Genomic DNA, 27,081 nt, shown 5'->3' on the forward strand with positions numbered 1-27,081 from the left:
CTGAGAGATTTGTTTAGTTAATAATGCTTCCTTTCACGTGTGCTATGTGCTTTCCTGTTTTAAAAATTAAGCTTTAGACATTGGTTCACTAAAATAAAAAGGAGAAGGAGGGCTTCCCTGGTGGCGTAGTGGTTGAGAATCTGCCTGCCAATGCAGGGCACACGGGTTCGAACCCTGGTATGGGAAGATCCCACATGCCGCGGAGCAACTGAGCCCGTGAGCCACAGCTACTGAGCCTGCGCGTCTGGAGCCTGTGCTCCGTGGCAAGAGAGGCCGCGATAGTAAGAGGCCCATGCACCGCGATGAAGAGTGGCTCCCGCTCGCCGCAACTAGAGAAAGCCCTCGCACAGAAACAAAGACCCAACACAGCATAAATAAATAAATAAATAAATTTATTTTTAAAAAAAAAAAGGAGAAGGAAATTAGAAATTAGTGCACATTATCAGATACATTGCTTTCTAGAGTGATAATAATGATTTTGACAATGCCAGGTCAACTACTTTATAATTAGCCACGAAAAATGAATAGCCACCCAATGTAAATAACTGCCGTCTTTCCATCTGTGAAATCAGATCAATTATGCAAAAAAAATTTACATTAAAAATGACATTTCTCTCTGAGGCATTTTCATGAAGTAACCAACGAAAGGTGGGCTCCGTGGCTCAGAAGAAAGCAATGTAGTTAAGAGAAAAGCTAGTCTGGCCTTACTGTATAGATAGAAACAGGCACATAGTAGGTGGTAGAATTCCAACAAAGCAAATATTCACCCAATTATTCAATCATTTACCATTTATTGAGCATCTATTGTAAGTCAGTCACTACGAGAAGCACTGGGGATTCACCTTATCTGAGACATGGTCCCTGCATTTAAGGAGCTCACAGACATGTAAACAAATACTTTTGTATAAAATATCTAATAGTAGAGGTATGTGAAGAGTGCTAAGGGGGCACATGGAATAAAGAATTGTTGGAATTAGAGAAGGCTTCACAAAGGTGGTTACCCTTAGCCAAATTCCACACACGTTTACCAGGTAGATTAGATGGGAAGGCATTCCAAGCTGACAGAACAGTACATTATGAATCAAGAATCATGAACTCTAAGAACAATGTTCTTAGGAGTACACGGTATATTTGGGTAGAGGTAAATAAAAAGTTAGAGCCAAATTATCAAGGACCTTGTTGGGCAAGCTAAGGCATTTGGACATTCTGATATAGATAGTGACAAGCCATAAGAGGTTCTTAAACAGTGGAGTGGCATAATCAGGTATATGCTTGAAAAAATTAATTCTGCTAGCTTTGAGAAAAAGCCAAGTCCTGGAGAAGGAGGCCTGGTTGGGAAGCATCAATAATTTAGGGATCTCAGGTCTGCATGATCCCTAATATAGTCTCCCACCCTCTGGCTTTTGTCTTAAAATTTCACTATTAGAACTTTAGCTTTACAACTTAGTGCCTATTAAAATAAAAAATATTATTTTGGAAAAAAAAGGTATGATAGATAATGCCTACATGCATTAATTGAGCTGGGCTTCAGGATGTAGGATAAAGGAGACAATTTTCCAATTCTTCACTTTCAATCACGTCTCAAATCACACTGAGAGCAAGGGACTAGTGCTGTTCAGGGGAGGTTTCTTGAGATAAGGCAGATGGAGAAAGTCTTTCTTGCTCCCAAATCAAGGGATCATTGGACATTGCATTCAGTTTCTATCTCTGCATAATGAATCACAACAAACAATGGCTTACAGCAACATACATCTACCATCTCACAGTTTACATGAATCAGGTGTCTGGGCAAGGCTTAGCTGGGTCCTCTGCACAGGGCCTCACCAGGCTGCAATCCAGGTATTGGCCAGGGCTGCGATCTTATCTGAGGCTCAGGGTGCAGCTGCAGTACTCACAATGATTTACTTCTCCAAAGCCAGCCGTGGAGACAGAGAGAGAGAGTCTGCTGCTTGTAAGTTGCTAACCTCTAGACGCCCTCTTAAAGGGATCACCTGATTAGTTCAAGCCCATCAAAGATAAAATCCCTTCTGAGTAACTTAAAATGATCAGTGACCTTAATTTCATCTTTAAAATCGCTTCATCTTTGCCATAAAACATACTGTAACTATGAAAGTGATACCTCATCACCTTTGCCATTGGCAAGTACCAAGTTACAGGTCCCACACACACTCAAAGGAGGGGCATCACAAAAATGTATGGATACAGGGAGGAGGAGATGAGAACCATGGGGCCATCTTAGAATTCTGCCTATCACAGATGCCAAGAGTCAGGTAGAAGAGTTGAGATCACTACAGCCTAGAACAAGGAAGGCAGGAAAAATCTGGTCTATTAAGTAGGTAGGAAGTTACCTAGGAGAACATCTGGAAAAAGTTCTGCCATGGGCTGGCTCACTATGGCAAGACACATGAGAGAAGTCTGCGTTTAAGGGGCTGGGGCCCACATAGACACACAGGGCACCAGTCAACATAGACAGGTGCGGAGAAAAAAGGGGAAAATGTTCTCCCAAAAGTAGACTGTAGAGATAAAGATGGGAATAGAGAAAAAGGTTTAGCAGTTTGGAAACTGTTTTTAACAGGGGGTAGAGAGGGGATTTCTCCATAGCATGACCTGGAAGTACCAAGGCTTTCCCCTCTATTAAAAAAAAGTTACTACCAGCTTTTCTCCTACCGTTTTACTTTTAGCTGCAATGATCATACACATATCACACAAATATAACTGATAGCAAGGAGAGTTTTTCAAGAGATATAAAACTATCAGCAAACTAAAGTAGACAAGAAAATTAGAGAGAAGATATATGCAGCACTGAATTTGAATTACAAAGAAAATTCTAGCTAACAAAGAAGTTATATTTTCACATGAATTAACAGAAGGTAAAGCAAGAGAAGACTGAGTTAATAAAAATTAAATTGTTAAAAAAAGACTTTCAACACAAGAACTTTCTGGAACACTTGCTTTCTTACCTCTGCTGTAATGTTGGATGAATGAGCACTTGTAGAAGTCTGACTCTCCCCAGCAGTGACACAACTTCTAGCTTGCCCTGCCCTCCCACCCCAGGACATATAAAACCGGGGCATAGAATAAACAAAAATTCCAACTCTGCTCATCAGCAGGTTGACCTGCTTGTTCCAAGCAACTTTGTAGATTTAAGATTCTGGTTGCCTGCCTGGACTCTTGCCACCTGGCTGCTCTTTGTTTGCACTGAATTCTCAGAGTCTAGGCTCTACTTACTGCTTAGACTGTAATAACAGCAATACAAATAATAATAATGTCCACATTTATTAAGCATTTCTGAAGCTACATTAATTCCTCTTTGTCTCTCAGAGCCCAACTCTCCCATGGCAAAGCTCTGCAGACCGCCAGATGAGATCAATCTCCCTCTTAGATACTCTCTCAGCACCCTGAACTTTCTCATAATGCAATGTACTGAGTGAATATATTTATTTAATGCTGCCCAAATAAACCAATAGTCTCATTTCAACTACTTTCACTCAGAATAACAAGTTCTCACCTGATTGTATGCACTAACTAAACCACATTACTCCAACAGCTAACTATATATTCTCATATTTTTAAGTATTGGAAAAGTCAATATTTTCTTTCTTTGTCAAGCATTGACTAACCTATATCTGCCTTCTGTGTGATGTGCAATGTGCACAGAAAGGCACTGTTGAAAAGTCATGTGATATTAGATGGGACAGGAAAAAGGAAAGCATAGGAGAGGCATTTCATGAATTATCAAGAACTAAGAATATATTTTATTATTACACAGATATGGTTTTTCTTTTGGCTACCTAAAATCCTGGTCTACTTAAAGCACTGAATTTAACTATCAATAATTCAGATAATTTGTTTAATGCACATTTTTAAGGAAATAAACCTTGAAGATGTAAGTACCCATTATTCTCACTAACTCTTAACCCTTCCTCCATATCAGCCCATCCTGAATCTCAACTTGGAGCTCAAAGATCATCTCAGCAGCCCAGCTTTGGCCATCATGTTGGCTGGAGGCCAAAGATTTCCTCACCTGCCTGTGTCCAGTGGCTGCTGGAATAACATTATCTCAGCTTCAGGAGGTCTATTTCCATTCTATGTGAGCTAATTAAAAGGAAGGCCTTCGTTTGCCTCTCTGGCAATCCCTGAGCAGCATGAAAGGTCTATACCACCTTCTCCATTCTAATTTTAGTTCTCCTCAAACGTTTCTTCTCCCTTGCAGAAGAGCATCTTATGCTGCTGTGCACTTAAAGCTTTTGTTTTCGCTATTTCTCTCATTTGGAAAGAAACACTTTTCCACTTCACTCTTTTTACATTTCCTCCCTCCCATCAGTTTTCTCGAGAAAAAGGTGATGGTTTGAAACTACTAACAAAACTGGATATAATTAGTTACCCAGGGTAGTTAACTTCCTTAGCAGAGGCCCAAAGGTGCCAGCCCACAAAATTCTTCATCTACACAGAGCTTTCTGGAAACAACCTTCCATAAAGAGGAAGCATGTTTTATTACTGGTGAGTCTCAGCTACTTTTCTCCCAGTAATTCATAACACACCTGTCCATGACAATTTCACTGAGGAACTCAGCACTCATAGGTCATTCACAGTGGTCTAAGGCACTGTTTCTCAATCTTTTGTGACTGATACCCTTTACTTTTGATAAACATAAAATTATCACATAGTTTCCTCCCTCTATGTCTTACCCCACTGAAAAATCACTGTCTTAACTATGTACTCAGCTTACCTACTTGTATATCCAATGGCGTTTCATATCCATAACTAAGCTTCCTCATCATAATACTAAATCCATCCTTCCAAAGGTCAAGAGAGCCACAACTCCTTTGAGTCATAACCTTCGGTCACTTTCATTTTCTCATACCCTACATCAAATCCATCCAAAAAATATGTTGGCTCTACCTTTAAAATAGAACCAAATTTCCACCACTTCTTACTACCTCTGTTTTTAAAAAAAAACTGTTATTTGAGGGAAGAGAACACTTTGGCAACAATTAGGGGTCCCCAAGAGATTGAAGTACCTTATCACATGGGCTCTCAGTCATTAAAAAGTTTTACACAAGAAGATGCATGGTGGTCAAGAGCCCAGAGCTCCCTGAAGGAGTGATCTTGAATGGAACACCACTCTCAGGGGGCCCTTGGCAGCCAGGGAACAATCTGAGAGGTCTTGGCACTTCAAGGAAAATTGAGACAAAGTATAGGAGAGGTAAACTCAGGTAAAGTTCATCTATATCACAATTTGTTAAATAAATGGAAATATTTATTTAAATAAGATGAACAGAGATCAATGTAGAAATACAGTTCTTTATATCAAATATTTCTTCTAAAAAATGTACTGACTTAACTACAGTATTAAGGCTATTCTGTGTGGGGAGAGGCTAATTCAGCTGCTTACTCCCATGGCTTTAAGACTGTGATTGCTAATAATTATAACTATTCCTGGTTTCATGTGGATCCCACTCTCTGAATCCATCTCCTATCATCCAAGCCCACGTCTTTGGTACCTTGACTCCAGCAATCCTTTGACCTCACTGGAATCTCCAATCCAATTATCCTATGGATTTTTCACGGTAACTTGCTCTCTTGTTGTCCTCTTTCTCCTACTTCCCCATCTTCAATTCTATGGTCAAACATTATTCTCACTGCATTAATATTTCCTAGTCCTTCAATCACTTCAAAATACTCAATGAGCAAAACCACAACCTATGTAAAATTCAACTCTCCCACATGCTCTGCACGTGTGCCCTTCAATCTGAACTAGGCTGCAGAAAAAGACAGAACCACATTGGCTAATCTAACGTTAAGTTCAACCTGAACTTTAAATGGGCCCTTAATGCTGCCAGGCAATCATACCATACCCCATTTGTCCATTCACTCTCTCTTTCTCCTTGAACAACTCCTTTATCCCCTCTTCTCTCTCCTCAACCTCCACATCTCCTCCTCCATCTTCATTCTCAACTGATGTTGCTGCTTTATACTTCATAAAGAACATGTAAACTATCAGAAAAGATCTTCCACAGACTCTCACCACATGAATCCTTTTCCAGCATTTGCACCCATGTTGGAAACATCCTGTGTTTCCAGACCCATCATTCCCCATGCTCCTATCTAAAGACCATCTCTTCTCTTGGTTAAAAGAACCCATCCTCTTTTTCTCCTCTTTCATCTTATTTCTCCTTTTTTTAAAAAAAATTTATTTTATTTTAATTTTTTTTATTTCTCCTATGAAGAGATCCCTTAAAAAGGTAGTTTATATTTGCACTAAGTTCTCTCCTCCCATTCTTTCCTAAATGCATTATGTTGGGCTTTTGCCCCATTAATTCCAACAAAATTGCTCCTGTCAAGGCCAGCAGTGACCTCCACATTGTTAAATCACTAGTCAATTCTAACTTAGTGCTAATCCTACTCAACTTATCAGCTACATTTGACAGAGTTGATCATTCCCTCCTTTTATTTTTTAACATCTTTATTAGAGTATAATTACTTTACAATGGTGTGTTAGTTTCTGCTTTATAACAAAGTGAATCAGCTATACATATACATATACATATATCCCCATATCTCCTCCCTCTTGCATCTCCCTCCCACCGGCCCTACCCCACACCTATAGATGGACACAAAGCACCGAACTGATCTCCCTGTGCTATGCGGCTGCTTCCCACTAGCTATGTATTTTACATTTGGTAGTGTATATGTGTCCATGCCACTCTCTCACGTTTGTCCCAGCTTACTCTTCCCCCTCCCTGTGTCCTCAAGTCCATTCTCTACGTCTGTGTCTCTCTTCCTGTCCTGCCCCTAGGTTCATCAGAACCTTTTTTTTTTTTTTAGATTCCTTATATATGTGTTAGCATACGGAATTTGTTTTCTCTTTCTGACTTACTTCACTCCATATAACAGTGTCTAGGTCCACCCACCTCCATACAAACAACTCAATTTCATTTCTTTATATGGCTGAGTAATATTCCAGTGCATATATGTGACACATCTCCTTCACCCATTCATCTGTTGATGGACATTTAGGTTGCTTCCATGTCCTGGCTATTGTAAATAGAGCTGCAGTGAACATTGTGGTACATGACTCTTTTTGAACTATGGTTTACTCAGGGTATATGCCCAGTAATGAGATTGCTGGGTTGTATGGTAGTTCTATTTTTAGTTTTATAAGGAAGCTCCGTACTGTTCTCCATTGTGGCTGTATCAATTTACATTCCCACAAACAGGGCAAGAGGGTTCCCTTTTCTCAACACCCTCTCCAGAATTTATTGTTTATAGATTTTTTGATGATGGCCATTCTGACTGGTATGAAGTAATACCTCATTGTAGTTTTGATTTGCATTTCTCCAATGATTAGTGGTGTTGAGGATCCTTTCATGTGTTTGTTGGCAATCTGTATATCCTCTTTGGAGAAATGTCTATTTAGGTCTGCTCAATTTTGGATTCAGCTGTTTGTTTTTTTGATGTTGAGCTGCATGAGCTGCTTGTATATTTTGGAGATTACTCCTTTGTTCTTTGCTTCATTTGCAAATATTTTCTCCCATTTTGAGGGTTGTCTTTTCGTCTTGTTTGTGGTTTCCTTTGCTGAGCAAAAGCTTTTTAAGTTTCATTAGGTCCCATCTGCTTATTTTTGTTTTTACTTGCATTTCTCTAGGAAGTGGGTCAAAAAGGATCTTGCTGTGATTTATGTCATAGAGTATTCTGCTTATGTTTTCCTCTAAGAGTTTTATAGTGTCTGGCTTTACATTAATGTCTTTAATCCATTTTGAGTTATTTTTGTCTATGGTGTTACAAAGTGTTCTAACTTCATTATTTTACATGTAGTTGTCCCGTTTTCCCAGCACCACTTATTGAAGAGACTGTCTTTTCTCCATTGTATATTCTTGCTCCTTTATCAAAGATAAGGTGACCATATGTGTGTGGGTTTATCTCTGGGCTTTCTATCCTGTTCCATTGATCTATATTTCTGTTTGCATGCCAGTACCATACTGTCTTGATTACTGTAGCTTTGTAATGCAGTCTGAAGTCAGGGAGCCTGATTCCTCCAGCTCCATTTTTTTTTTTTTCTCAAGATTGCTTTGGCTATTTGGGGTCTTTTGTGTTTCCATACAAATTGTGAAATATTTTGTTCTAGTTATGTGAAAAATGCCATTGGTAGTTTGATAGGGATTGCATTGAACCTGTAGATTGCTTTGGGTAGTAGAGTCATTTTCACAGTGTTGATTCTTCCAGTCCGAGAACATGGTATATCTCTCCATCTGTTTGTATCATCTTTAATTTCTTTCTTCAGTGTCTTATAGTTTTCTGCATACAGGTCTTTTGTCCCTTCAGGTAGGTTTCTTCCAAAGCAGTTTATTCTTTTTGTTGCAATTGAAAAGGGGAGTGTTTCCTTAATTTCTCTTTCAGATATTTCATCATTAGTGTATAGGAATGCAAGAGAGTTCTGTGCATTAACTTTGTAGCCTGCTACTTTACCAAATTCATTGATTGGCTCTAGCAGTTTTCTGGTAGCGTCTTTAGGATTCTCTATGTATAGTATCATGTCATCTGAAAACAGTGACAGCTTTACTTCTTCTTTTCTGATTTGGATTCCTTTTATTTCTTTTTCTTCTCTGATTGCTGTGGCTAAAACTTCCAAAACTATGTTGAATATGAGTGGTGAGAGTGGGCAACCTTGTCTTGTTCCTGATCTTAGTGGAAATGGTTTCAGTTTTTCACCATTGAGAATGATGTTGGCTGTGGGTTTGTCATATATGGTCTTTATTATGTTGAGGTAAGTTCCCTCTATGTCTACTTTCTGGAGGGTTTTAATCATAAATTGGTGTTAAATTTTGTCGAAAGCTTTTTCTGCATCTATTGAGATGATCATATGGTTTTTCTCCTTCAATTTGTTAATATGGTGTATCACATTTGATTTATTTGCATATATTGAAGAATCCTTGCTTTCCTGGGATAAACCCCACTTGATCATGGTGTATGATCCTTTTAATGTGCTGTTGGATTCTGTTTGCTAGTATTTTGTTGAGGTTTTTTGCATCTATGTTCGGCAGTGATATTGGCCTGTAGTTTTCTTTCTTTGTGACATCTTTGTCTGGTTTTGGTATCAGGGTGATGGTAGCCTCGTAGAACGTGTTTGGGAGTGTTCATCCACCTGTTATATTTTGGAAGAATCTGAGAAGGATAGGTGTTAGTTCTTCTGTAAATGTTTGATAGAATTCCCCTTGAAGCCATCTGGTCCTGGGCTTTTGTTTGTTGGAAGATTTTTAATCACAGTTTCCATTTCAGTCCTTGTGATTGGTCCCTTTATATTTTCTATTTCTTCCTGGTTCAGTCTCAGATGGTTGTGCTTTTCTAAGAATCTGTCCATTTTTTCCAGGTTGTCCATTTTATTGGCATATAGTTGCTTGTAGTAATCTCTCCTGATCCTTTGTATTTCTGCAGTGTCAGTTGTTACTTCTCCTTTTTCATTTGTAATTCTACTGATTTGAGTCTTCTCCCTTTTTTTCTTGATGAGTCTGACTAACGGTTTATCAAATTTATTTATCTTCTCAAAAAACCAGCTTTTAGTTTTATTGATCTTTGCGTCATTTCCTTCATTTCTTTTTCTTTTATTTCTGATTTGACCTTTATGATTTCTTTCCTTCTGCTAACTTTGGGTTTTTCTGTTCTTCTTTTTCCAATTGCTGTAGGTATAAGGTTAGGTTGTTTGAGAGGTTTCTTGTTTCTTGACATAGGATTGTATTGCTATAAACTTCCCTCTTAGGACTGCTTTTGCTGTATTCCATAAGTTTTGGGTCACTGTGTTTTCATTGTCATTTGTTACTAGGTATTTTTGATTTCCTCTTTGACTTCTTCAGTTATCTCTCAGTTATTTAGCAGTGTATTGTTTAGCCTCCATGTGTTTGTATTTTTTACAGGTTTTTTCCAGTAATTGACATCTAGTCTCATAGCGTTGTGGTCAGAAACGATACTTGGTACGATTACAATTTTCTTAAAATTACCAAGGCTTGATTTGTGACCCAAATATGATCTACCCTGGAGAATGTTCCATGAGCACTTGAGAAAAATGTGTATTCTGTTGTTTTTGGATGGAATGTCCTATAAATATCAATTAAGTCCATCTTGTTTAATGTATCATTAAAGCTTGTATTTCCTTATTTATTTTCATTTTGAATGATCTGTCCATTGGTGAAAGTGGGGTGTTAAAGTCCCCTACTATGAATGTGTTACTGTCAATTTCCCCTTTTATGGCTGTTATCATTTGCCTTATGCATCGAGGTGCTCCAATTTTGGGTGCATAAATATTTACAATTGTTATATCTTCTTCTTGGATTGATCTCTTGATCATTATGTAGTGTCCTTCTTTGCCTCTTGTTATAATCTTTATTTTAAAGTCTATTTTGTCTGATATGAGAATTGCTACTCCAGCTTTCTTTTCATTTCCACTTGCATGGAATATCTTGTTCCATCCCCTCAGTTTTAGTCTGTATGTGTCCCTAGGTCTGAAGTGGGTCTCTTACAGACAGCGTGTATACGTGTCTTATTTTGGTATCCATTCATCCAGTCTGTGTCTTCTGGTTGGAGCATTTAATCCATTTACATTTAAGGTAATTATCAATAATGTACGTTCCTATTATCATTTTCTTAACTGTTTTGGGTTTGTTATTGTAGGTCATTTCCTCTCTTGTGTTTCCTGCCTAGAGAAGTTCATTTAGCATTTGTTGTAATGGTGGTTTGGTGGTGCTGAATTCTCTTAGCTTTTGCTTGTCTGTAAAGGTTTTAATGTCTCCGTCGAATATGAATGAGATCATTGCTGGGCAGAGTAATCTTGGTTGTAGGTCTTTCCCTTTCATCACTTTAAATATGTCCTGCCACTCCCTTCTGGCTTGCAGAGTTTCTGCTGAAAGATCAGCTGTTAACTTTATGGGGATTCCATTGTATGTTATTTGTTAATTTTTCCTTGCTGCTTTTAATATTTTTTCTTTGTATTTAATTTTTGATTGTTTGATTAATGTGTCTTGGTGTGTTTCTCCTTGGATTTATCCTGTATGGGACTTGCTGCGCTTCCTGGACTTGATTGACTGTTTCCTTTCCCATATTAGGGAAGTTTTCAACTCTAATCTCTTCAAATATTTTCTCAGTCCTTTTCTTTTTCTCTTCTTTTTCTGGAACCCCTATAATTCAAATGTTGGTGCATTTAATGTTGTCTCAGAGGTCTCTGAGATTGTCGTCAATTCTTTTCATTCTTTTCTCTTTATTCTGCTCTGCAGTAGTTATTTCCACTATTTTATCTTTCAGGTCATTTATCTGTTCTTCTGTCTGTTATTCTGCTATTGATTCCTTTTAGAGAATTTTTAATTTCATTTATTGTGTTGTTCATCATTGTTTGTTTGCTCTTTAGTTCTTCTAGGCCCTTGTTAAATGTTTCTTGTATTTTCTCCATTCTATTTCCAAGATTTTGGATCATCTTTACTATCATTATTCTGAATTCTTTTCCAGGTAGACTGCCTATTTCCTCTTCATTTTTTTGGTCTGGTGGTTGTTGCCTTGCTCCTTCATCTGCTGTGTGTTTCTTTGTCTTCTCATTTTGCTTCACTTACTGTGTTTGGGGTCTCCTTTTCGCAGGCTGCAGGTTTGTAGTTCCTATTGTTTTTGGTGTGTGCCCCCAGTGGGTAGGGTTGGTTCAGTGGGTTGTGTAGGCTTCCTGGTAGAGGGTACTGGTGCTTGTGTTCTGGTGGATGAGGCTGGAGCTTGTCTTTCTGGTGGGCAGGACTGCATCTGGTGGTATATTTTTGGGTGTCTGTGAACTTCGTATGATTTTAGGCAGCCTCTCTGCTAATGGGTGGGGTTGAGTTCCTGTCTTGCTAGTTGATTGGCATAGGGTGTCCAGCACTGTAGGTTGCTGGTCGTTGAGTGGATCTGGGTGTTAGTATTGAGATGGAGATCTCTGGGAGAGTTTTTGCCATTTGGTATTATGTGGAGCCAGGAGGTCTCTGGTGGAGCAATGTCCTGAACTCGGCTTTCCCACCTCAGAGGCTCAGGACTGTCACCCACCTGGAGCACCAAGACCCTCTCAGCCACATGGCTCAGAAGAAAAGGGAGAAAAAAAATGAAAGAAAGAAAGAAAGAAAGAGAGAGAGAGAGGGAGGGAAGGAGCGAGGGAGGGAGGGAGGAAGGAAGGAAGGGAGAAAGAAAGAAAGAAAGAAAAGAAAAGAAAAGAAAAGAAAGTCATTAAAAAAATTATTAAAAATAAAAAATTAAAAAAAGAAAGAATAGAGCAACCAAACCAAAAAACAAAGCTACCAATGATAACAGGCGTTAAAAGCTATACAAAAAAAAAAAAGAATAAAAACTGGACAGACAGAACCCTAGGACAAAAGGTAAAGCAAAGCTATACAGACAAAATCACACAAAGAAGCAGACACATACATTCTCACAAAAGAGAAAAAGGAAAAAATATAAATACATATAAAATAGGGCTTCCCTGGTGGCACAGTGGTTGAGAGTCTGCCTGCCACTGCAGCGGACACGGGTTCATGCCCTGGTCTGGGAAGATTCCACATGCCGCGGAGCGGCTGGGCCCGTGAGCCATGGCCTCTGAGCCTGCGCGTCCAGAGCCTGTGCTCCGCAACCGGAGAGGCCACAACAGTGAGAGGCCCACGTGCCACAAAAGAAATAAATAAATTAAAATAAAATAAAATAAAAAGGAAGAGAGCAACCAAATCAATAAACAAACCTACCAATGATAATAAACTCTAAATACTAAACTAAGATAAACACAAAACTAGAAACAAATTAGACATAGAAAGCAAACCCCAAGTCTACAGTTGCTCCCAAAGTCCACTGCCTCAGTTTTGGGATGATTCATTGTCTATTCAGGTATTCCACAGGTGCAGGGTACATCAAGTTGATTGTGGAGATTTAATCTGCTGCTCCTGAGGCTGCTGGGAGAGATTTCCCTTTCTCTTCTTTGTTCGCACAGCTCCTGGGGTTCAGCTTTGGATTTGGCCTCACCTCTGCATGTATGTCGCCTGAGGGCATCTGTTCCCCACCCAGACAGGAAGGGGTTAAAGTAGCAGCTGATTAGGGGGCTCTGGTTCAGTGAGGCCAGGGGGAGGGAGGGGTATGGAATGCAGGTCAAGCCTGTGGCAGCAGTGGCCAGTGTGACGTTGCAACAGCCTGAGGCACACCATGTGTTCTCCTGGGAATGCTGTCCCTGGATCACGGGACCCTGGCAGTGGGGGGCTGCACAGGCTCCCAGGAGGGGAGGTGTGGATAGTGACCTGTGCTTGCACACAGGATTCTTGGTGGCTGCAGCAGCAGCGTTAGCGTTTCAGGCCTGTGTCTGATGTCCGTGCTGATAGCCGTGGCTTGTGCCTGTCTCTGGAGCTCGTTTAGGCGGTGCCCTGAATTTCCTCTTCTCACGCACCCCAAAACAATGTTCTCCTGACTCTTACGAAGTTACAACTTTTTCCTGGACCCCCTCCCGCTAGCTGTGGCACACAAGCTCCCTTCAGGCTGTGTTCATGCAGCCAACCCCAGTCCTCTCCCTGGGATTTGACCTCTGAAGCCCGAGCCTCAGCTCCCAGCCCCCACCCTCCCCAGCAGGTGAACAGACAAGCCTCTCAGGCTGGTGAGTGCTGGTCGGCACTGATTCTCTCTGCAGGAATCTCTCCACTTTGCCTTCTTCACCCCTGTTGCTGTTTTCTCCTCCATGGCTCCAAAGATTCCCCCCAACCCACTCCCTGTTTCCACCAGTGAAGGGGCTTCCTAGTGTGTGGAAACTTTTCCGCCTTCACAGCTCCCTCCCACTGGTGCAGGTCTGTGCCTATTCTTTTGTCTCTGTTTTTCCTTTTTTCTTTTGCCCTACCCACGTATGTGGGGAGTTTCTTGCCTTTTGGGAAGTCTGAGGTCTTCTTCCAGGCTTCAGTAGGTGTTCTGTAGGTGTTGATCCACATGTAGATGTATTTTTGATGTATTTGTGGGGAGGAAGGTGATCTCCACGTCTTACTCCTCTGCCACGTTGAATGTCCCTTCCCATTCCCTCCTTCTTAATAACTTACGTCATCTAAATTCATAACACAGCACTCACCAGAAGATGTCCTCCTACCTTGTTCCTTCTCACACTCCTTTGCTGTTGTCGCCTTTTATCACCTCTTTCATCAAGCTCAGGTTTCAGTCGTCTATCTACACTTACTCCATATCATCTATGTAATGATAATGTTCACATTTTTTGTCTTCAGACTGAAACTTCAGCTGCCTACTTGACACAGCTATTCAGATATCTAATAGGTATCTCAAACTTAAAATGAACTCCTGGTAGAAAAGGAGTTCATTCCCACCTAAACTGTTGGTGGGGAATTCAAGTTGGTACAGCCACTATGGAGAACTATATGGAGGTTCCTCAGAAAACAAAAAATAGTTACCATATGATCCAACAATCCCACTCCTGGGCATACATCCAGACAAAACTCTAATTCAAAAAGATACATGCACCCCTATGTTCATAGCAGCACTATTCACAATAGCCAAGACATGCATAAAACCAAAATATCCATCAACAGATGAATGGATAAAGAAGATGTGATACTTATATACAACAGAATACTACTCAGCCATAAAAAAGAACAAAATAATGCCATTTGCAGGAACAGGGATGCAAATAGAGATTATCATACTAAGTGAAGTAAGTCAGAAAGAGAAAGATAAATACCATATGATATCATTTATATGTGGAATCTAAAATATGACACAAATGAACCTATCTATGAAACACAAACAGATTCACGGACATAGAAAACAGACTTGTGACTGCCAAGGTAGAGGGAGTTTGGCAGGGGAAGGGATGGGGTGGGAGGTTAATTTTAGTACATGTAAGCTATTACATATAGAATAGATAAGCAACAAGGTCCTACTGTATACCACAGAGAACTATATTCAATATCCTATGATAAACCATAATGGAAAAGAAAATATAAAAAAAGAATGAATCACTTTGCTATACAGCAGAAATTAACACAACATTGTAAATCAACTATACTTCAATTTTAAAAAATGAACTGGTATTTCTCCCTGTTCACAAAATCTGCTCTTCCCAGGACCTGTCTCATGTTAGATGACAGTAAAAACCATTTTTACAATTGTTTAGGACAAAAATCTTGCAGTTTTCCTTAATTCTTCTCTTTATCTCATGCACTATATCTACTCTATCATGAAATCCTATAGGCTCAATCTTAAAAAATACATAAAACATCCCTCAATTTCTCTCCACCTCCACTGCTTCACCTTTGACCTGAGCTGACTGACTTCCTCTCTCATCTTAATGCAATGCTACAATAACCTCCTACTGGTCTTCCTGCTTTCACACTTATCCTCCTTCTCCAGTCTATTCTCAACACAAGATTTGAAGTAATTTTCATAAAACAGAAGTTACATCAAGTCACTCTACTGAAAGACCTGAAATTACTCCCCATTTCACTCTGAGTAAAAGCCAAAGTTCTTAAAATGGCCTATGTTAGGTCCTACATGACCCATCCCTCTCTTCCTTCTCATCTAAAAACATTCCATATTTCAAAGAATAGTAGTCAGATTTGACTCATCTGCTTAAGCAATAAACTTTAGGGCTTTCCTTGAACTTTTCTTCCTCACCATCACACCTCTGATCAGTTGCCATGACCTGTTGATTACTCTTTCCTTGTATCTCTCAAATCCATTTATATTTTCCATTGCTGCTCCCTACCTCCCTACCTCCAATCTCATCTCAACTCAAATCTATCTGCTACATATTAATACTAAGGTGATGTTTCTAGTTAAATGCTAACCCATTCATATCATCCAAGTCTGTCTACCTCCAAAGGTCTCCCCCTTTACCCATCTTTTTCTGATTATTCTTAGGTGATACTTAGATTACATAATATGTTGCCTAACAAGTAGGAAGCTTTAATTATAATTCAGGCTACTTTTGAAATGGTTCTCTGTTATAATAAATTCATTGGGTCACTTATTCGAAGTGTTTTGCAGCATACAATTCGCTTGTGAGGTGTTATGTATTAGTCTTTGTTCTATTAATACTTGACATTTTTATAAAGATTAATTTTTTGTGCACGCAATCATTTATAAAATAAACAGTAGATTTACCCATTAATTTAGATTATACTTTTAAGTCAAGAAAAAGTCAGCCACCTTGGCATGAGTACAGATGTACAGTAGGCTCTTCTTATCTTAAAACTACTACAGATTTCAAACAAAATAATATTAAAGAAGCAAAAAGAATATTAAGCAATAATGATAATACTAAGTAAGAATATTAATTTCCATAGTTTCCAAAATGCTTCACATAAATAAGCTCATTTATTACTACAACTACCCAAAGAGTAGATATTATTTCCCCTTTTCAGAGGAGCAAATTAAAGATCAGAGAAGTTAAGTGATTTGATGGAAAATATCTAGCAAATCAGTGACAGAACTGACTCAGGAACTTGTTCTCTTTCATTATATACCATGTGCTAATGCCTTTATATTCAGATGCTTAAATACAATATGTAACAAACCATCTAAGTGTAAGATAATGAAATGCTACTTTTTTAAGTAGATAAATGCCCACCTTAAACATTTTATTTTGTGAAATTAAAAGTTTTACTTTTCAATGTAAAACAACTCAGCATTGTCCTTCCACATTATTACTAAATATCAGTCTATTCTAAAATTTTTGATGTAACATGGAGGTGACATATTACATTAAGAAACCATAGTAACATACTATACGAAACCATTTCAACTGTTAAAAGGTTAGATTTTGGTTCTGTTTAAAGGTCAGACCTGAAAATATGATGATGATTACATTTCTCCACACATTTTGGGTGGTGCCATTAAAGTCCTGGCATGAAACCACTATCTTTAATATCTAACCACTGAAAGGCCATTAGTGTATTCAAAAAGAATATTACACCACACTCTGACAAAAATGGTAAGCCTCTACATTGCCACACATGTAGGTGAACGAAAAACACAATGAGATTTATATGAAGATTCCTCTTACGTCCCCTAACTCATAAAGGCTTTGGCTTTAAAAGCTCAAAAATATAGCTGTATAAATGACTACTTTACCTGTACGGCCAGTTCCCTTGTTCTTGACTTCTGTGGTTGCCACAGAAGAGGTGGGTGGACTAACAGGAGGGCTGGAAGTAAAGCTTGTACACCCTGTAGATGTGCTGATTTCAAAATATTCTTGGCTATGATTCATTCGATGAAAATCCAGAGAAGACACAATAGATGTTCGTTGTTTAGGCTAAAATAAATGAGCATGATGAGAGTATTAATATGATCATGTTCATCTTCAGCCCAATCTCCCCATCAATTTAATTTAAGTGATATTTTTCAGTTAAACTGTTTTTTATATATAAAATATACTTGTGCTTCACAGAGAGACATTAAATAATCCCTTGATTAGTTAAATAATAAAAAATTGTTTAATGAAAAAATATCATGGCATAGTTGATAAAATAAGTTAGACTTTTTGTTAGATTTTCCCAGAAGACTGCAAAAATACAGTGCACAGAATTTCTCTTAATGATCTATTCAGAATGTTGCAATTTTGAGTCACCTTTCATTCAACTAATACTTATTAAGGACTTGGCATTTGCCAGACTCTGAGGATATAGAATCTAATAATAAAAGGGCCCTTACAACACTGAAACATAATTAAGGCAGTTCCATTTTTTTTTATTCTCTATATAGTCCAAGGAATTGGTGGCATTAGATATTGTCCCCAAGTACCATATGCTGGGATTTCATCATTAGAATTAAGTAAAGTTGTATAGCACATTTTCCAGGATCTAAGAATCTACTTGGTATTTGTAGTGGAATTTGATCTTCTTTTTTAAGGATTTAAATTAACCCCCAAATAGCAAGAAAAGTCAATTTAAACACAAAAGGTAAAATCATGGAGTAACAGCAGATATATTCTATACCCTTTATCAGTAATAGATTATTCCCTAGAGCAGTTTTCTGGTTTTTTCCACAATTTTAATTATATTCACTTTTTTTTTCCTGCTTAGCAGAGCTTCAAACATCATCCTTCAGAAAAGCTGCAGTCTCTTTGGCTCTCAGGACTGTGCACATTTCCTAAGAATTAATCCAAGTTTTCTTACTTTTTATTCTTCTTATTCATATTAATGAAATATTAACAATCTCTTGTAATGCTTGATAAGAGATTAACTACAATCGCTTTGTAATAGTTTATTGTACTTTACTTTCCCCAAAGTACAATAAACTTTTGGTTTACTAACACTTTCACTGCCCTAAAATACTTGCTAATTTTATCACTGAATTCCACAATTATTTTCCTGCAGAATATTCAATTTACCCTGTCTCTTCCAGCTCATGTTTTTTTTTTATAAAGTACACATCACTTAGTCTATAATCTAAAATAGACAATGATATTGAAATGTATTTTACAGAGCTTTTTTTACATAAGGTGTGCAGATTATCATAATATGCTTTATACTTTCACCATTGCATTATTTTTATGGGAGAGGTTGAAAGGCATATATATTGTTACACAAGAGGGTAAGTCATTTATTATTATGACACATGAACTCAGTAATGAAATTCAAATTAGTACCCACATAGGACTCAGTTGCTTTTGAAGTATGAAAGACTGGGGTTCAATGTCAGACTTGGTTTCTCATGAAATGTCTCTCCTTGGGGGTACTGAATCTCAATTCATATTCAATGTTCTTTCTACTAGACTATATAACAGCAATTAAAAGGCATGGAATATGACACTGGCTGCAATGGAAACACAGGTATGTCCATCATTGTGGTTTTGTTTCATTGTGTTGTGTTTTGCTTTTGTTTCACTTTGTATAAAGGCAACAGACCAAATTTATATAATGTTCCCTCTCATAAACATTACAAGGATCAAGCCAACTGATATGTATGACTCCTTTACTTATGTGTCTTAAATACGTTTCTGAACTTTGACCACCCAACGTTTTAAATGCATGAAAAGCGCAATTTGTTATGCAATCATAAAAGCAAACAAACTATTCTTCTGCATTAATTCATTGTACAAATATTTGCTGAGTGTATACTAAATTGTGGATACCTTGGTAAGCAGTATGATAGGAATAAAATGAGTAAGCCATTGTCCCTCTTCTCCAGGTGATTATAGACTTGAAGTGGGAGGAGGGATGGTGCAGGAGGGAAGAGACAAGCAATCCAAGGATTATGTGTCAGTATAGTATAGTAGAGTGATAAACGTCATGATAAGTGGACACAAAATATAAAAGGTGAAACTCTACTTTATGGAGGGGATTGGGAAAGGCTTCCACAAGCAGGTGATTGATGGCTGAGTTGATTCTTGATGAAGCAGAGGTGGTAAGCAAACAAAAGAGGATGGGGAGAAGGAGAGCGCAAACTGCAAACAGTTCAGTATGGCTGTAGAGCAGAGTATGCTAAGGTAGTGATGGATTCAAGCCATGAGATATTGCATGTTGCAGGGGGACAAATCATAAAGGTCTCTAATGCCATATTAAGGAGTTTGGTCTTTAACCTGAATATTTTAAGGAACTACTGGATGATTTCTAAGCAAGAGGGTTTCATAGTTTGGTTTGTATTTCAGTAAAATCATTTGAGCAGTTTAGAGAATGAACAGGTAAGGGCAGAATTTGAGGAAGGGAGACTAATTAGGAGGATGTTACAGAATTCCAGCCAAGACATAATGGGGTCCTGAGGTAAAGCAGCTGCAACAGTGTTGGAGATAGCAGATGTTTTTAGGAGATGCTAATGTGGTTATAGCTCTTTAGATATTGGCGTCTGATTGGATGTGTAGGTTGATTTTAAGGGAGAAGTCTAGGGTGGCTCATAGATTTCTCAATTGGGTAGATGCTAAATGATAAGGTTATTTTTGTGGGAAATACAAATGTATACACTCCTATACCAGAAGTACACAAGATATATGCTTGGATGCTATCGGGACTCAGAATAGACTTCTTAGTCTATACGGTTATGCAAATCTACATGATATTTCCCTTTCTTTCTTTGAACAGAGTACTATGATTTCACTTGTATCATAGCTTCAAATAACATATCTGGAGGAAGGGAGACAGGCTAATGGAAATTCTAAAGGGAAGAAACCATTGATCATCTGACCTCATTCTTATTTGCTTCTTCAGAACTGCCTATAGGTTATCATTAGCCAGCTTCAGGAACATTGAGGCAGTGAGGAGTCATTGCCCGAAGTTCTCTGAGCATCTGAGATGATGAAAAATGAGAATCATTATATGTTAGTCATGCTCTAAGAAAGGGATCAGCAAACTATGACCTGTGGTCCAAATCTGGCCTGCCTCCTGTTTATGAAAATAAAGTTTTATTAGAATACTATGTTCATTCATTCATTTATTGTCTCTGACTACTCTCAACACTACAATGATAGATTTGAGAAGTTGTGACACAGGCCACATTATCCACAACACCTAAAATATTTACTGTCTGGTTCTTCAGAGAAAAAGTTGGCCAACTCCTGTTTTAAGGGATCATTTTACACATCATTTTAGTGCTCAACAAAACCACAAGCTAGGTTCCCTTTTATTTCCCAGCCTTATGTGCATTTAGGTTGAGGCCATGTAACTGACTGATTGACCTGTTAGTAGAAGTGAGCCTTCTCCATCCCTCTCTTACTCTCCAGATGATGTAGTTGCAAGATGAAGTAGGGTCATTCAACCCAACTTGGGCTTTATGAGAAGTTGAAATAAACATCCTTTATGTTAAACTATTGAGATTCTGGGTTTGCCTGTGGTGGCCCTAGAACTACTTATCCTAACTAGCACAGAATGCAGTGGCTCACTTAAATGATTTACTCATGATTACGTAAGTAGTTAGCACAAAGGGCTTAGATTGGAAGGAATGTTCATGTATTCAAACCTAGAGACAAGTAGATGGTGCCTCAAAACACAAAGGACAGAGGCAGAATTAATAAGAGATATCTGGGGGCTTCCCTGGTGGTGCAGTGGTTGAGAATCCGCCTGCCAATGCAGGGGACACGGGTTCGATCCCTGGTCCAGGAAGATCCCACATGCCGCAGAGCAACTAAGCCCATGTGCCACAACTACTGAGCCTGTGCTCTCGAGCCCGTGAGCCACAACTACTGAGCCCATGTGCCACAACTACTGAGCCCATGTGCCACAACTACTGAAGCCCATGCACCTAGAGCCCATGCTCTGCAATGAGAAGCCACTGCAATGAGAAGCCTGCGCACTGCAACGAAGAGTAGCCCCTGCTCGCTGCAACTAGAGAAAGCCCGCGTGCAGCAGCGAAGACCCAACACAGCCAAAAATAAATAAATAAAATAAATAAAAATTTATTTTTAAAAAAGAGATATCTGTGTGGGGAAATAATAGCAATGGGAGAAAAGAATAAAGAGATGGTAGTGATATTAAAAATGGAGATAAAAGAGGATGGGTCTGGAATATTTGTTTAAACTTTCATTTTAATATATTCTGTTTTTAAAAAACTATTCTGATGGAATCCTGCTAAGTCATTCAGTATAAGAAAAAAAAAAGTGTTTTCACAAATTCACTGAAATTACTAGTGGAATTTGCCAAGTTTTAATGTTTAAGATAAGTGGGACCTCTAAAATATCTCCCCTGCCTCCATGGTCCAGCACTCATATCTTTCTAGCTTCCAAAGGACTTGTTCCCACACATATTTACTTAACTAGAGATAGCAAACTATAGATCATGGGCCAAACCCAGGCTTCTGACTATTTTTGTAAAGCAAGTGAGCTAAAAATATTTTTTACATCTTTTAATGGTTGAAAAAAATGGAAGAATAATATTAGTGACAGGTGAAAATTATATAAAACCCAAATTGCAATGTTTATAAATAAAGTTTTATCAGAACATAGTCATGCTCATTCACTTATATTTCATGCGATTGTAGCAGAGCTGAATAGCTGCAGCAGAGACCATAGGACTCACAAAGCCTATTTTATTCTCTGGTCCCATACAGAAAAGGTTGGTGATCCCTGCTATGCAGTGATTAGGGAATATCTCTGAGGACCTGAAACTGAGTAGACACATGAATGATTGTGAGTCAAGGCTAGCTACATGGAGTTGCTGGACGCAGTACAACATGGAAATGTGGGGCTCTTTGTTCCAAAAGCAGGGAAAAAAAGTTTTTTCTTTATTCCATGGTCTCTCTCTATATCTGTCATGGTGCTTTTATTTGCCACTTACTGTTGTATTCCCTTGGGCACAGGGACACTTAACAGGATGAGCGGAGACCCTCACAGGCACCCAGGGGTTTTGCCCTGCAACTCAGTACATATACTCAATCTTGACCATCCCCACACTCAGGGTCTCAGTGCTGTATCAGCAGTTGGTGAGCTGGCTGGGAGCACTAGGGTTGGGGGGTCAGGTGGCCAAGAATCCTACCTAGTAATATGGGGAGATGGCGGGAGCTGGGACCACAGATGAGCCAAGGCTCCAAGTCCCAGCACGTGATCCATCTTCCCACAGACTTCACTTACAAAATACAAATTCAGAGATAAGAATTAAGAATTTTAGACAGCTATGCAAAAGCATTACACCCCAAGCATAGGGCCCTTCTTAGCGTGGGGCCTATTGAGACTGCACTGGTCCCACATCAATGAAGCCAGTGCCAGCTTAGTTATTACCTTAAAGGGACTAATGTGTGAATTTGCTGGTGTCACATACAGGATAGCACACATCCTCTACCCTTATTTTGGATTATCTTCATCAGTCAGAACCAAGTTCCTAAGAATATCTTTATGCTGTATCAAAATATAAATGAAATACAACATTCTGATGCAATACTAAGAATTTCATAACATTACTGTAACCCAGACAGATATGATTCACATATGAATAAGATGAGAACACAAAATTCCTAACTAGAATGAGATTCAGGTAATGTGTACATTTATTTCCAAATTTTCTCTGGATTGAAACCTAAGTTTCAAATATCCACTTCTATGTTTCCTCTGCTATTTTCAAATTATTTAAACTAATGGACATTTTAAAAAATCCACTTACTTGGATTTAAGTGGATTTTAAGTCATTTGAATTCATTTAATTTAATTATAAAGGGACCTCATCAACCTCCTTAAAAAAATGTCAAATAGGACTACAGGGATACAGTGGTGTCAGCACAAAGAAAACGTGGTGCTAACAAAAGTCAATATTGTTGACTTTATTGATATTAAATTATCAAATTTAATATTAAATTATCCAAGCAAAACCAAGGTTCAAAATGAGTTCCCAGAGAAAACAGCTGAATGTCAGAAGATTAGCAAGTGGCATCAGTAGAAATACATGGAGATGACAGACTTCCTAGACACTGGCCCACTGATAAATTATATCAACACAAAACAATGTCCTGTCAAGTCAGTGGCAATAAAATTAGATGCCTTCTTATACTTTTTAAAATGGGGATGAGGTGGGGTGGTAAAAATGGGAAGCTAGACCAGTAGTATTTTTAGAACTTTAATCAACGTGAAATATTTTGTGTATATGGTACATGGTGACAAATTTAATTCTAAGTATTTTTTCCACCAAATGATAGCCTACTGTCCCAATACCATCACTTATTTCTTTACTGATTTGAAATGCCACCTTTATCATATACTAAATTTCCAAATATAGACTGGGTTTACATTTTTGGACTCTACTGTGTTCCCACTGATCTATTCCTGTGCTAGTACCACACTCTCTTAATAACTGTTGTGGCTTCTTCTCCTACGTCTAGAGTTCATATTAAATGGATATTGAATCTCTTTGATCTTTCTTGTTTTATATTCTGGGATATTTTACTATTTGGTGTTCTATAATTTATTCAAAAAATACTACTGACCATCAACCATGTGTCAGGCACTGTTCTAGGCTCTGGGGAATACATCAGAACAAATTAGATTAAGGCATGAAACATTTAGGCATATTATTATGACTTTAGGTATGATGATCCTATTTTTAATTTTCAATAACATTTCTTATTTTCCAAGTTAAAAAAATAACTTGTTTTCCATTAAAAAATGACCTGTTCCTAATTTTCTGAGTTCAATAATCTCCCAAATCTTTCTGAGGAAACTGATTACAATCTTTCTCTGGCATTAATTTTTGTTTTTCTCACAGGTCATTTACTTTATTTGTTGATCTTGGTTCCTCTCTTTTTGGTTGCTAATTTTCCTCAAATATCTGGTGTTCCTGGTAAACCATTTTTGTTTACCTAGGATACTGCTTCATTTCTCTCTCCTACTCCAGTTCCCACAGTAGGGGCTTCACCTGACTTCACCTTACTGAGAGAGTTATTACCATGTGGTAGGAAAATAAAGTCAACTGCTCCATGTATAAGCTGTTGAGGTGTTTTACTTGTTGGGACTAATCCCTGCCTAAATCCAACACCATTTTTTTTTAACATCTTTACTGGAGTATAATTGCTTTACAATGGTGTGTTAGTTTCTGCTGTATAACAAAGTGAATCAGCTATACGTATACGTATATTCCCATATCTCCGCCCTCTTTCGTCTCCCTCCCACCCTCCCTATTCCACCCTTCTAGTTGGACACAAAGCACCGAGCTGATCTCCCTGTTCTATATGGCTGCTTCCCACTAGCTATCTATTTTACATTTGGTAGTGTATAAGTCCATGCCCCTCTCTCACTTCATCCCAGCTTACCCTTCCCCATCGACAGAGGAATGGATAAAGAAGATGTGGCACATATGTACAATGGAATATTACTCAGCCATTTGTTTTTATCTTTCAAAAGTTCCCAAATGCCTCTAATAGCATCATTCCCTGCTTTTCATCACTACTATGGATTTATTCTTATTTTTATATTTATTTTACCATTTTAATTGCATGTAAGGGTGGAGAAGATGCAAATAGTTGGGATCAGTTCAACATGTTGAGTTAGAATTCTCATATTTTTCTGTCTTGATCACTTTTAAAACAGTATAAAGAAGGGATTTGATGGAGTGCAGACAATAGCTCAGTAAAGGGTAGATACTATTAAACTTTTTATTATAGATGTCATGCAAATTGGAAACAGTTTATATTTTTCTTTCTTTGTAGTGAAAGGAAAAAAACTTTAAAATGGGGTACAATTTTTTATCATGGATATAATAGTTAATATGATTAAGACTTTTTCTAAAGATATAGAACTTATCTTCAGGTAAGAAAACTGACCCTGTCATACAACGTATTCAAACTTTAATTGGAAAGACTACATGCAGCCATGAAAGGGTAATAAAAGCTGTGATTTTTATTCTAGTTTTATTCAATACAAGTGTTAAGTAGCTCTGGAGTCAGTGTAGACACTGAAGAACTGGAGAGCCTTTGATCTCTAAACCATGAGGTTTACTCTTATAGAAGCTTCCCCCAGCATTAAAATAGTCATGACCATCTCGCAAAAAGTATTTTTTGAATTAGGCATTTCAAATATCTATGCATTAGTATTTCAAAGATGCTCAAGTCAAATTCAAATGTGTCCAAAATTAAAAATAAGGCCAGTTTTATTTCCCAAATTTAGTTTCTTTAAAAAGAAATTTTTAATGATTTGCTTCAGTTTAAGAACAGCAGGAGTTTAATTATGCAATGGATTATAGAAGACAGGTTCTGAGCAGCCCAAATGGGAAGTCCATATCACTGTGTAAGTGAAAGAAAATTTTTTTACAAATAAAGGTGCATGTTGCTTTTATTTTTACAACTTAATTTTTTACACTAGTTGTTTGGAGATAATTGTAGATTCACATGCAGTTGTAAGAAATAATACAGAGAAATTGCATGTGCACTTTTCCTGGTTTTCCCCACAGATAATTAAAACTATAGTACAACATCACAACCAGGATATAGACATTGATACAGCCAAGAAAAAGAACAATTCCACAAGGATCCCTCCTGTTACCCTTTTACAGCCACACCTACTTCTCTCCTGCTCCCATTTCCTCCTTAACTCCTGGCAACCACTAATCTGTTCTCTATTTCTATAATTTTGTCATGCCAAGAATGATGAACAAATAGAATCATACAGCATGTAACCTTTAGGGATTGGTTTTTCTCAGCATAGTAATTTTCTAGAGACTCATCCAAACTGTTGTGTGTATCAATAGCTTTTTTTTTTTTTTTAATGCTGAGTAGTATTCAATGTTATGGATGTACCACACTTTAATTAACCCACTGAAGGACATCTGGTTTGCTTCCAGTTTTCAAGTATTAGGAATAGTGCTGCTATAAACATTCATGCACAGGTTCTTTTGGTGAACATAAGTTTTTATATAGCTGGGATGGATTCTCAGGAGTGCACATGCTGGGTAGTACGGTAGTAATGTGTTTAATGTTTTAAGAAACTGCCAAACTGTTTTCCAGATTTGTTGTACCATTCATATCCTTGCCAGCATTTGGTGTTGTTACTACTTTTGATTTTAGCCATTCTGATTGGAGTACAGTGACATCCCATTGTTATTTTAATTTGCTTCTCCTTATCTGTTAATAAATTTGAATACCTTTTCATGTGCTTATTTGCCATCTGTATATCCTCTGCAGTGACATGTCTCTCCATGTCTGTTGTCCATTTTCTAATTAGATTGATTGCTTTTACAGTGTTTAGTTTTTCTCTCATCCAATTTTATTTTGTTTCATTATTTTTTAATTGAAGTATAGTTGATTTACAATGTTGTGTTAGTTTCAGGTGTACAGCAAAGTGATTCAATATATATATTCAATATATATATTCAATATATATACTCAGTATATATATATATATATATATATATATATATATATATATATATATATATACACACACCAAATATAGTTCTCTGCACTACAGAGTAGGTCCCTGTTGTTCATCTATTTTATATAGAGAGTGTGTGTATGTTAATCCCAACTCCTAATTTATCCCTCCCCCCACCTTTCCCCTTTGATAACCATAAGTTTGTTTTCTATATCTGTGAGTCTATTTCTGCTTTGTAAATGAGTTCATTCATATCACTTTTTTTAGATTCCACATAAAAGTGATGTTATATGGTATTTGTCTTTCTCTGTTTGACTTACTTCACTTAATATGAT

General features: G+C 37.8%; 1 protein-coding gene across 16 annotated transcripts in view; it reads right to left on the reverse strand.

Moving 5' to 3' along the window:
- The window catches only part of ANKS1B (ankyrin repeat and sterile alpha motif domain containing 1B), a 1,163,282-nt gene that overhangs the window by 621,613 nt on the left and 514,588 nt on the right, over positions 1 to 27,081 (reverse strand). For all 16 annotated transcript variants that reach the window (XM_067697640.1, XM_067697639.1, XM_067697638.1 and 13 more), the window contains exon 12: positions 17,101 to 17,281. In XM_067697640.1, coding sequence (XP_067553741.1) covers positions 17,101 to 17,281 — 181 coding nt within the window. The remainder of the gene's footprint in view (positions 1 to 17,100; positions 17,282 to 27,081) is intronic.

The sequence above is a fragment of the Pseudorca crassidens genome, chromosome 11 (assembly GCF_039906515.1).
Source record: "Pseudorca crassidens isolate mPseCra1 chromosome 11, mPseCra1.hap1, whole genome shotgun sequence".
NCBI classification, from domain to species: domain Eukaryota; kingdom Metazoa; phylum Chordata; class Mammalia; order Artiodactyla; family Delphinidae; genus Pseudorca; species Pseudorca crassidens.